Genomic DNA, 13276 nt, shown 5'->3' on the forward strand with positions numbered 1-13276 from the left:
GCAACAGAGCTGTGGCAGTGGGTCCACTCCAGCTATGGGGATGAACTTGGCCTGACCAGTGATGATGATGACTATGTTGCTCCATCCACTGAGGATGATGCCAAGACCAACACCATCATGCATGGCACTGACCGCTCTTGTGATGCACCCAGCTTGAACCCGGCCCACAAACTGTTCAGCGTTGACTCCATAGAGGTAAGTCTCGTGCTGATTCAATTTATTAACGTTGGTTTGCATCAGTGGAGTCAACAGAAATTAGCAAAAGTCTCTCTCTCTCTCTCTCTCTCTCTCTCTCTCTCTCTCTCTCTCTCTCTCTCTCTCTCTCTCTCTCTCTCTCTCTCTCTCTCTCTCTCTCTCTCTCTCTCTCTCTCTCTCTCTCTCTCTCTCTCTCTCTCTCTCTCTCTCTCTCTCTCTCTCTCTCTCTCTCATACCTAAGGTAAGTTTATACATTGTGTCAAAACTTTTTAGTTTCAGCAAAGCTGCATGCAGCTTTGCCACACTCAAGGCTTTCATTGTCATCCAGCTGAGAATGTACTGTAGGTTGTGAAGCAAGTAATTCATGTATGTTCCTCCTTGGTTTGGCTATATATCAAATGCAAGGTTTGTAGACAGTAGAAAAGTTATATCATTTCTCTCCATTCCTGTCAGTTGCCTTACATGACAGGCAGGAGATAAGGAGGCATGTATCATAAGTGCCAAGCCTCCAGGCACAAAGACAGCTGACAAACCACAGTAGAAATGTGCAGTGCATGTCCTTCTATGATGGATGCAGCAGTGACTCAATAGAACCAAGAGTAAGGCTACTGTGTAAAGAAGCTTCTTGGATGTCACAGCATATAGTAAAGATATTAAAGATATATAGGTTGTGAAGGTCCATGTATCAATTCTTGACAAGTCCCCCTCTTATTAAGAAATGCTCAAATTGCCCATCTCAAGGGCACAAATGTGCAGGATGGCAAATTTAGATCTTGGAATAATCCGATCCTGTCATAAAACAGCTTGAGACACTGACATGCAAAGATAAAGTGATGTGTTTGAGGCCGTGGAATTATAGGATGTAGGATCACTAGAGTGACCAAACAAGATTTGTTAAATCAGTGTAGCGTAGTTTAAATTCCTTTCATTAATAGTCCATGAAGTCTCCAAGGCTGTTCACGCGTCTCAGTCAATACTATTCTTTTTTGTAAAGTACCCCTTCCACGCCGGAATTCAGATTCAGTTGATCAATTTCTCTCTCTCTCTCTCTCTCTCTCTCTCTCTCTCTCTCTCTCTCTCTCTCTCTCTCTCTCTCTCTCTCTCTCTCTCTCTCTCTCTCTCTCTCTCTCTCGCTCTCGAACTTTTAAAGTTAGAATCAGAAAGGGTAAAGGCCGGTTCATACTAGTACGTTTTTGCAGATTCCGCACCCGGTCTCTGCTTCAACTATGACGTCACTCCCATCCGCTCATATGTGAATCTGGCTCAGCTGGTGTTCGGTTCCGCCACCCTCACTGACCGTGAGTCGTGTGCGAAAGAGATGAATCCAAGTCAACTTTGCGTTTGTGCGGATGCGGTGCCGTCCATATTTATTTATTTATTTTTTTTAATATTGCAGTGCAGTTAAAATTTGGGTGAAGCACATAATTGTAATTATGGAGCTTGTAACAAGTGTATTCCAAGTTAAGACTGGAAATGCGGCACCGCTGTCTGAATGTGAACATCAGAGATCCCGCCAGCATCAAAGCCAACCAATTATCCAAGAGACTCATTCTTCCGCACAGTACTCATACCTACGTGCACTCGTATGAGGCTACCCCATACACACAGCATGCTCATGTGCTCACCTACAGGGCTGCTACATATATGCGTTCCTAACAATAATAATCAAGAAGGCTCGAGGGAAGACGAATAGGAGGAGAGAGACGCTGAAGGAATTGGATACTGAGTGGGAGAAAGGATTCTATACATATATCGGCTTTTGAGTGTAGAAATCTTGTTAATGTGTCAGTAGACCCGTAAAAACACTCTTAAAAACCCGTTTCACTTCAACTAGAGGCTTTTGAGTGTAGAAATCTTGATAATCTGTCAATGGAATTATAGAAACATCCTTAAAAAGTTGTGTCACTTCAGCTAGAGCCTTTTGAATGCAGAAATTTTGTTAATTTGTCACTAGAATAAAAGAAAAAAAAAAAAAACTTTAAAAACCGTGTCTTCAGGGAGAGCCTTTTGAATGTAGAAATTTTGTTTATCTGTCACTTAAATCACAAAAGCACACTTAAAAACCCGTGTGCCACTTGAACAAGAGCCTTCGCAAACGAAGGTCGGAAGATAGAAAGGTGCGTACCCCCAACTCATCCGCTCCTTAGGCTCCGCCTCTTTATGACGTCATATTAGAAGCGGAGACCGGGTGCGGAATACGCAAAAACGTACTAGTGTGAACCGGCCTTAACCCACTCACTATTGAACGCAACGTACGAATACTAACGACACTAGTTTTTTTGGTCTTGAAACCTATTCTGGGTCATAAGAACTCAAAATATATAGGCTAAGGTCAGTTAAAATGAAAACAGTAGTTGTGAAGCAAGCGCCGTACATAGTAAACTATCCACATGGCACCCCCTACTGGCTCTCGTTCTCGAGGACCGCACCCCTTCACTACCTAGAACATCCTTATACCCAAACCCCATATGCACCAACCTCTTTACACTTCACTCCAACCTTCGTCCCAAGTGCATTCCATCTCTACCAGAGGAAATTTCTACAGTAATCTCTGCGGAACACTTCCTCATCACCCGAATAAGCATAGGCAGCTGCCAAACGATAGGAAGGTCTCTTTGTGGTGGTGGAGTGGCTATTTTGGGGGACCAACTTACTCATGGGACCTATTTTGTTTACTCTCTCTCTCTCTCTCTCTCTCTCTCTCTCTCTCTCTCTCTCTCTCTCTCTCCTCTCTCTCTCTCTCTCTCTCTCTCTCTCTCTGTGTGTGTGTGTGTGTGTGTGTGTGGTGTGTGTGTGTGTGTTCCTGTTGCTTTGCATTGTGTGTCAGACAAATTAATCATTTTGTCGCTTTAGTTTACTCATGAATTTTGAGAATAATCTTTGTGGATGATAATACTTGACCGTGATTTTCTCTCTCTCTCTCTCTCTCTCTCTCTCTCTCTCTCTCTCTCTCTCTCTCTCTCTCTCTCTCTCTCTCTCTCTCTCACCGCATCCATGATTCCGTTGATAACTTCAAGTGTCATGGTGATAAGTAAACTGATAATTATGATTGAAACTTGTGTTATCAATATGAGTGAATGCAAGCTGGTTTGGTGTCAGTGGGCCAGTGTATACCCATGGTGTCCTGCTGCTCCCTAAGGGACCTGTGTGACTGGAGCATCTCGTGGCGAAATTTAGGACAAATCTTCCCGTCATTATTAGTCGTGGCGGGAAGCTGCAGCTGAGGCTTAGATCTTGGAAAATAATGTATTTCCTTGTTGAGATTCCTACTTACTGACTGACTTATATCCTGCGGCTTACTCTCATTTAGCTGACCTTGAATAAACCTTACACCATCTAAAGAAAACGCATTTATTTGATTTCGAGTCCTTATAAGCTTTCTTTGTAATTACAGTGAAATCGGTGCTTGCTTTCAGCCACAGCTTCACTTGATCGTTCGTTCTTATTCCAGTATCAGATCTAGTGATAGCGAGTAAGAAGTTGGCCAGGCTATAAAAAAAATGTTTAAAAGGATAGAAAAAAATCGTATATTTATATTGTTTGCACTTATAGCATTGTAAATCAAACGTCGCGCGTGATCATTTGAGTATTTTTTTCCTTTTGTTTTTGCAAGTTATACACTAACTAGTACATGCGTTACATAAACAGAAGTTCCCAGAAGGCTTTTAAAATAAGAGGTGAAACTCTTGGATAATCTGGACGTAATCCTCAGAACGTGAGTGGGCAAGAGTGTAGATAGATAAAGTAAGTGCGGGCCTGGCGCGCCCGCCTCAACCCACCTCTGCTGGTAATACCAGCAGCCGCTCCCTGCTCAGCTCCTCCAGTCTGAGGATGTTTGAACTCGCACTTGTCCTCGTTATTAACAGGGCGCACTCAGCTTAGGTGCATGTGTCCTCGGCCGGTGCACCTATCCCGCAAGGTATGGTGTGTGCACCTGGCGGGCACTTCAGCGCGGTGCAGGTGTTCTGGCATAGACATAGTATGAGGCCTGTTTCGATTAGGTGCTGTGCCTGTACTGAGTGTTTCGACAAAAGTGGTGCAAGAGGTGCCAGCGTCAGGTACACCTGCACTGGAGGGGTGGGTGAAGCTGTACCTGAGGAAGTGCCTCTGCACTCAGCCTTCTCAGGGACAGGACGCTTGCACTGAGCAGGTGGCTGCACCGACCAAGTGCCTTGGCTCTATACCTGCAGGCTGCCTGCCAGCCTCCCCCACCGACTCTTAAATTACCTCCACCATCACTAACATCAACATCCCGCACCTTGCTGGCTGCCTTGCCTGCCTCGTGTCGCCTCCGCCCGTCCTCGCCACCATGACTCTCACCTGCCTCTTGTTTCTTTCGAGTTTGTTATTCCAACTAATCCGGGCCGTGCCGCGTCACGCTGGGGTAGTCTGTTGCTGCTTCCTGCCACTCTGCATGCAGCCTGCAGAGGGGCGTGGCGGTGGCGGCGGCGGCTATTGACTTGGTGTTATCACTAGCGTGGGCATGTGTTTTGTAATGGCCAGTTCAAGGTGTTGTGGTATTGTAGTCTCTTGTGGTTGTTGCTTGATGAGTAATAGTAGACCATGTCATGCACACACTAGAGATGATGTTCACCATCTCTAGTAAAATCTCTAGGTAAATTCCTGGAAGAAGTAATAAGTTGTATATTCTTTGAACCATTACGCGTCACACATTTGACAGCACATGCTGTGGCCTGACAACATTCTTGTCAGATGCAACGGGGAATGATTAATGAAGGAGAGGAGGTGTTGGCGAACAGAATACATTACGTTTGGTCAGTGAGGCGGCAGAATTTGCTGGAGCTGCGAAAACGAGTAGGTAAGTCATTGAAGCGGAAAGATTTGCTGGGGCTGCGAGAATTAATCTAAGGAGGTTATACCTTTAATAGCCCGAGTCGTCGTCTTAACCGCCGTGGCAGACCTATCCAGGAATGCGATCTAGCGGGGTACCGCCAGTCACTCATGTAGGACTTCCTGCTTCCTCAGCTGCGTCGGCTTGGGTTCCTGCTGGTCGATAATGTAGTTGATTGCTTCTCAAGTGTATGAAAGTTATCATACTCTGTTCTTGCCTTAATCTCCCATTAACTCTTATTAGCCTTCGCCTTTGCTGTCCTGCGTCTCTTATTATACATTAGATCGTATAGTAGGTCAGTATTGTAAGGACCAGCAGATTTGTTGTTGCTGTCTGTTCTTCCTATGTGATCCCTTTGTAGTTACATAGATGCTCGTGATTCAAGATGCCCCGAGCAGTGTTTGTTTCCTTCGAAGCGTAGGTTATCGTATTGGTGACACATAATGAAATATAGATAATCTTTGAAGGGGATGAATTAGTGAGATCTAAGTCACATACAGAAGAACACGTTACGAATGGTCGAGAAGCTCGGGACCAGATAGATCTCCAGGTCGGGAATTTGTTCCCGCAGTGTCATGTTGTTGCGTCAAGCGGCAGCCGGTCACGCCGTGAGCAGCATTCATAAGATTAAACGACCCTAGTGGTATTTTCCGGGAGTTACCCTTCTAAAAGAGTCATCATGCTCGCCAGGCGTGTGTGCGCAGCAGGTGAATGAGAGCAAGAATCACAATCATCATTGTGTGCTTCCAAATGTGACACTTGCATTGTGGATTTCCTCTCAGAAATTGTTGATGTGCGTAAAGATCCTGACACGAAAGAAAGCGTTAAATAATAACAATGGATAACAGCCTTATGTGCAGTTTTGTTCGTCAGCAGTCGGATTCCTCAGTTGCCACTTGTAACGGAGAAATACGAATATTGAAGCTTGTATGGTTACAAACTGTGAGTGAAATAACTTCATGACCTTATAGTGTGTCCGTTTACCTTAAATCAAAATACACACGCAGTTTCACACACACACACACACACACACACACACACACAGAGAGAGAGAGAGAGAGAGAGAGAGAGAGAGAGAGAGAGAGAGAGAGAGAGAGAGAGAGAGAGATACACAGGGTAAACAGCCAAACCTCCAAGAGTGAAGCTCAAGGGCTTACCGTAAGCCTATCCTTTGAAATTGAGAAATCTGAACTCATGATAGGTGTGTGTGTGTGTGTGTGTGTGTGTGTGTGTGTGTGTGTGTGTGTGAATGAAAAAAAAAATGTTTTTGTTTAGCCCAAAAAATGTTCTCGGTGTCTGTTGCTTGGCAGTGTTCTGGGAGAGCGGGCATGAATACTGTAGGGACTGCATCACCACCACAACCGCCACATGTAGCCTATCATAGGGTGCACATCTTGACGTCAGAGATAATTTTGAGAACGGATTTCTTTATTGCGGATACAATCAAAATAAATGTTAATGAAAAACTTAGTGTTGGGAAAGAATACGCGGGAAACACACACACACACACACACACACACACACACACACACACACACACACACACACACACACACACACACACACACACACGACCGGACGCATTATCAGAATCATAGGAATGGGTTCTTTCGTGCCACCTGCAGCACGACAAAGGGCGGGATGTCGTGGGGACAGGATGGATGGCGGGCACGTGTGTGTGTGTGTGTGTGTGTGTGTGTGTGTGTGTGTGTTGTCAGCATGACACATTTAGGTGAATTCCAAAACAGCGTTAAATATCGTTTATTTATTTATATATCTTATCGGTAGAGAGAGAGAGAGAGAGAGAGAGAGAGAGAGAGAGAGAGAGAGAGAGAGAGAGAGAGGATGGATGAGTACACATGCACCGGCAGAACCTCTTCTCTCCCTCCTCCCTCCCTCCGCTCGTCAGTCGTCCCCCTCCTCTTCCTCCCTCCTCTGCTACTACCCACCCCTCTGTCTCACCCCGTTCCATGTGTGTGTGTGTGTGTGTGTGTGTGTGTGTGTGTGTGTGTGTGTGTGTGTGTGTGTGTGTGCGTCAGTGTCTGAGGGTAGCCGGCGCGTAGTAGGTGTGTGTGAATCGGCTCCGTTTTCTCTCGTGTGTGAGGAAGCATAAAGTGAGACTGATGTAAATGTTACTACTGCGTGAGGATTCATTATCTGTGACGAGACGCCAGCCAACATTATCATGTCCTTTATGACAACTAAGATACCCACACAGCCGCCTCTCAAATGTGATCGCACGTGGGGAGTGTTGTGTTTGTGTGCGTAGCGGTGGCACGTGCATCAGTGAATGTTGTATGGAAAATGACGATGATGAGTTGTAATAGTGTTTCACCAGCAGGCACAGGCTGGTTGACATGAAAAGAATTATCAGTGTGGAATAATGAGTCTTAACTTGCTCAGTCACTTCTTATTGTTGATGTTAATGGATGTGTATTTTTTTTTTCTACCTATCTATCTTAAGTGTCTGGCGCTTTATTTATTTATTTATCTATTTATTTGTTTTTCTAAGATCACCTCAGATATGTTGCAATTTTTTTTTTCTTTTTTCAATGTATTTGAAAGGCGGAAGTCATCATTATCATTATCATCATAATCATTGTTGGTATGTCGCAAAAGCTCTGGGAACCAGTAAAAGTTGTAGGTATAAGTGAAAGGCGTTATTAATGCCGTGGTAGTTCATTATGTTACCGGGACAAAAAAAAAAAAAAATATGATGCTAAGGGGATAGTGCTGTGAAATGAGCCGTGTGTCCAGTAAAGACAGACATACGCGGTTCTCCTCGACGCCCTCCCACAAAGTGTTGAGCTGGAGCGGGAGCGGCTCTCAGGACACTCGTTTTGTCGGAAGAAAAATTAAAGAAGGCAAGGTTTTCAACCACAAATATTCCATTCCATTGTGTGACAAAGATCTTCCCTCAACTTTCTCAAGACAAAACGCTGTTCTAATCCCCGCTAATTAAGTTATGCGTGCAATATTTTAAATGGTACAACATAATGACACCAATATTCGTCTGATTTCCCTCCACTCTGCCTCCTGTCATGGGATGCAGTCATGTTACTCTGGTCATCGGCTGACCCTGAGTGCAGTGGCTGCTGGCCTTGACTACACTCATCACTGCAATCTGATCTTGTGTATTATTAAATGAAAACATTACTACAGTTTGTTTTCCCGCTTGAAGCTGCCTCGCAGCAACGAGTGACCGACAACTTGATAAAGAGATTACCAAACTCAGTTGCAATACCTGATACCTGTGTGGGATTAGTGAAAGTGTGTGTGTGTGTGTGTGTGTGTGTTTTGTTCTCCCACAAAACAGTGGCTCATTCATGGCTGGGGGAAGGTGGCTGGCGGCCTTGAGGTGAATATCACGTGACTCAAAAGGATTGTTGTTGCCCCTCCATAGAATGCACGGACTCTTTATGAGGATTGTTATCATTACGTTATCATTACGTAGCACATCAATATACAGTAAAACTAATGATGTTATGAATTCTAATTTATAGTTTTTTACAATTCGTTATTTGTGTTATTGTTTGTTTTAGAAGCAGCATCATAATTAATATTATTATTATTGTTTATCGATAACGTCACTTGGATCACACCCGAGAGAGGGACAGGGTTTGATGACATGTTTGAATAAGGAGGACAGGTCACGTCTGTAAGAGGGAACTTCATAGGGAAAGGTTCTGCAGGGACGTTTCCACTACTTACGTTCTGCTTCGTCTTTGTGACATTATGCAACGTGCCTGTCGAGATATTTTCAAGCCTGCACGCCAAGCTGCTAAAACCAGCAAGATCCAGCTATCTGCCTTGTGACGTGTTTTATATTAATAACACCACTCCTCGGCGAGTCTCCTTCCTGTGCCGGCGCTCCGTAGGCCTGCTGGCGGTAGCTTCATTTCTTTCGGAATGGAGAGTAAAACATACGTACTTCCAGTGGTTCACAAATATGTGCACAGGACAAGAGTGAACTCAGTGTACCATCGTGACAAATTTATCGCACTGTTGTGGCCACTTCTGGCAAAACTTAAAGAGGATGCGCGTTGATAATTTGGGCGGTGACTGTTCAGCAAGAAGGCGTGTGGTACATGCGAGCGAGTGCAAGCTAGGAGGATTGGGAAGAACGGCTTAGAGGAGTTTGAGGAGTAAGATGGAGGAAGGGTGAGGGTGAGGATTATAGGGAAGGACGAAGGGAGAGGGAGAGGAAATGAGAAAGGCAGGGAAAGGGAGGTTAGTCTAGCAGGGGTCAGGAAAGCGACTATTTCTTGTCATGGAGAAAATTCAGGCAGAATGAGTCTTCATTCATGATTGTGCAAACATCTCTTGTTCCCATTGTAAGACTATAAAGATACCGCCTCCGCTGGCTTTTGCCCTCTGACTTGTGTTACAGGAAATGTTGTAAGTGGTCAGTCTGTGCAGTACACTGCTATGACGTCTATTGTGTTATTTACTAATGGAGAAAATGGAGTTGTTACGATAAGATGGCGGGTGAGTGGAAGAGGCCTAATGATTCCGAGTCAGGGAAAGTGAGAGATGGCTGGCTATATAAGTTAATGAGAAATGGTATCGGAATGAATAGAATGAATGGCAAGTGGTGGTTTTAGGTAAGCAGAAACTGCCTTGTGTAGTCCCATATATATATATATATATATATATATATATATATATATATATAATCCTTTGTATTCTTGTGCTTTCTAAAGTTTTATGGTTTATCTATTTACGCGTATTCGTTTACTTATTTGACGTAGAGGAAGTTGTGGGTTAAAAAAAAAAAAAGCTGCCTTTTGCAGCTCGTAGGATATTTGCAGATTTCTTACATTATTGCGCTTCATAAACATTATTTACGTGGTCAGAGAAAGTTGAGAGTAAGAACAGTTGTTCATCTACTCAAAGGAACACTGGTCGCGTAAACGAGGAGGAGGAAGATGGTTTGAGCTAAAATCGGCTTCTTCAGTGTTACCACGCAGCGAGGCCCTCCTTCCGGGGTTTGCAGCGTTCCTCGAGCGCAGGGCTTACGCGGCTCGCCAGTATTGCATGCTGTGTGTTTATACGCCTGGAAAAATAACTAAGATTCGTACATTTATTTCATTTCACCGTAGGAATAAGAGTAGGACTAGTCTGATGGGTGAGTGGGTGGTTGTACGACGGGCACTGTTGTCGTTGGTAGTGGTGGTGGTGGTTTTCAAGGTTACGGTGTAGGAAGACGCCCGCCAGCCTGCTAACCCCCTTCCACTCCCCCACCACATCTGTGCCCCGGCTGGAGGACGCCTCGTTCCCTCCGTCCCTTCCACTCACCTGGGATGCCTCCACACACATCCCAATTATAGTTATCGCTACATTAATCCTCCTGAAGTTGTAATTATTGAAAGGTCGCCAGAGAATAGGAAAATATTTATACATTTAGAGAGAGAGAGAGAGAGAGAGAGAGAGAGAGAGAGAGAGAGAGAACGTCGACCTCAACGAGTATGGGAGTTGATGCTGGTCGCTGCGTGGAAGAAAGTGCGCAGTGGCATGGAGAGTGTTGGGCCTATCTCATGTTTATTTGAGGCACCCCGCGGTCCCTGTAATCTTCACAGCCGCCTAGCCACCGCTGTGTAAATAAACCAAATACGTGAATGATTCTATATGGACTTGGTGGTCAGGTGTACAGTAGTAAAAAGCACTTAATCGGCAACCCTCCGCCTTAGAGATTCACTGCCCCTCTCGCCTGTGACGAATTTCTATCAGAGGGCTTTACTTCGTCTTTTGTGGCTTACGTATTTTGTTCCAAATGCTTAGATGGTGTTACGCGGTTCTCGGCAAACACCCCACCTGACCAGTCCACTTAACACAAGTTTGTAAAGCCAAAGTCCCCTCCTTAATCTTCTGTACTTGGATCTTCAAGAGATAGAGGAAGAGATTGCTTGATGGATAAGTATGCTTGGAACCGTAACAGAGATAGAGAAAGAAGACGAAATAAGAGAAAAGATGCATGATACATAAGTAAACTATGAAGTACGTACATGACAAGTATGAACTGGTGATAGGAAAAGTGAAATGGAATATAGATGTGCGTGTATATGTACTTATAAACCTAAATATAGAAGGAAAGGTAAAGATTTGGGCACACTTGTGCGGGTAAAACGCCACTAGCTAATAGTTTAGCTTACACCTGTAGCCTTCACTTGTGGCTATCACCTATGGAGTTTGGGGAATTCATCTTAAGTTTTATTCACCCATTTATTTATTTATTTATTTAGAGTAACTTTGAACAGTGATGAATTAGTTATTACAAGTTACAGTTATGGTGGAAAATTAAGCAGGAGCAGCACTAATGTGTGTGTGTGTGTGTGTGTGTGTGTGTGTGTGTGTGTGTGTGTGTGTGTGTGCTGAGAAAGAGAGAGAGAGGAGAATGAGAGATTATACTACAATATTTAGAATTATCCATGTCTTCCGTTCCGATCACAATCGTCTATCCTTCACACACACACACACACACACACACACACACACACACACACACACACACACACACACACACACACACACACATCTCATTGACTCCCTTTTGGTATAAATAAGTCAAGCTTGTAGACTAGCCGTACCTCACGTGCCAGGTAGACGTGGGAGGGACGCCACTCGTGCCGTCCTTACTGGTGGTGATGGTGGTGGAGTACATTCTCGCACACTCGGCATCATGAGATCACACGTTTGGAATGCTGGATATTGACGTCATCTTTTAATATTTGCGCATACGCTTGCATACATACATTGTCCCCCCCGCCTCTCTCTCTCTCTCTCTCTCTCTCTCTCTCTCTCTCTCTCTCTCTCTCTCTCTCTCTCTCTCTCTCTCTCTCTCTCTCTCTCTCTCTCTCACAAAACCATAATCCATTTGTTCAGCTATACAAAAACTACTTACACACTTTACTGTGATCGTGAAGGAGAAGACGAAAATACGCAGCCTGAAATAATCTTAAATGCGTGCCAAGCTGTACATCGTGTGGGTATTGGATTATACAAGGTGAACCGGGTGGGGCCAGCGTCGCCTCCACCTCCTCGCTGCACTGGTGGCTTGTCCTGAGGCCCCGGGTGTCGGGTGAGCGAAATGTTGGCTGGCGGGGAAGCCGTAAAGATGTTCTGCCAGTGCACTTCATATGTTTCCGGCTTCTTCATCAGTGTGTGTGTGTGTGTGTGTGTGTGTGTGTGTGTGTGTGTGTGTGTGTGTGTGTGGATTGTTGTGATGAGGGGAGGGAACGTATTTTTAATGATTCCACTAGCTGGGATTCATATGTATACTTAGTAACTCATCACACACATACACACACACACACACACACACACACACACACACACACACACACACACACACACACACACACACACACACACACACATCGCGCTCATGGTCATGACTATTATAAGTAATTGAGGTCACGAGATCCAGATTTGGGTATGTTTATTTTTTCGCTCTCAATTTTGCTTGTTTCAGAAGGCATCTAAAACTTCATCGAGAGAGAGAGAGAGAGAGAGAGAGAGAGAGAGAGAGAGAGAGAGAGAGAGAGAGAGAGAGAGAGAGAGAGAGAGAGAGAGAGAGAGAGAATATGTGTGTGTGTGTGTGTGTACGTGCGTTTAGTGCACATACCTGTGTTCCACCTCGTCATAATTACTTGCAAAATGTCATGTTTTCTGATATTTCTGTACTGAGTGACTAATGATTTTAATTATGAGGAAAAGTATATTAAGTTTCCGAAGTTTGCTAAAACTTGATTGATTGATTGATTGAGAGAGAGAGAGAGAGAGAGAGAGAGAGAGAGAGAGAGAGAGAGAGAGAGAGAGAGAGAGAGAGAGAGAGAGAGTACACGTGATAAGTGTACGTAAGTAATACCTTTGTATTGCACTTTGTCAGAATTACTTACATAATTTTTTTTTCGTTTCTGTACCGAATGAGCATCTACTCGTACTTTGATTCTGAAAAAAACCGTGTTTCCTAAGTCGACTAAAACTTAATTAGAGAGAAAGAGCCTATACGTGTTAGGTATACTTACATAATACCTGTATGTTGCACTTAGAATTACTTGCAAAAATGTCTTTTTCGATATTTTTTTTACCAAATCCTGTCGACCTTTGATTAACTTTAATTCCAACAGAGAAAAAAATAAGTGAGGCACAGCTCCACGTGTGAGTGTGGGGCAACTGTATGTATATTCAGTGCCACAACTCTACGCCCTCCTCCCCACCCACCTATAC

At 44.2% G+C, this 13276-nt stretch overlaps 1 protein-coding gene across 2 annotated transcripts in view; it reads left to right on the plus strand.

The window, feature by feature from the left end:
* LOC135114269 (protein Aster-B-like) overlaps positions 1–13276 on the plus strand; it is an 84310-nt gene that overhangs the window by 54945 nt on the left and 16089 nt on the right. For both annotated transcript variants that reach the window (XM_064030136.1, XM_064030137.1), the window contains exon 7: positions 1–195. This exon is cut by the window's left edge and continues 9 nt beyond it. In XM_064030136.1, coding sequence (XP_063886206.1) covers positions 1–195 — 195 coding nt within the window. The remainder of the gene's footprint in view (positions 196–13276) is intronic.

Source organism: Scylla paramamosain, chromosome 27 (genome assembly GCF_035594125.1).
Source record: "Scylla paramamosain isolate STU-SP2022 chromosome 27, ASM3559412v1, whole genome shotgun sequence".
NCBI lineage: Eukaryota > Metazoa > Arthropoda > Malacostraca > Decapoda > Portunidae > Scylla > Scylla paramamosain.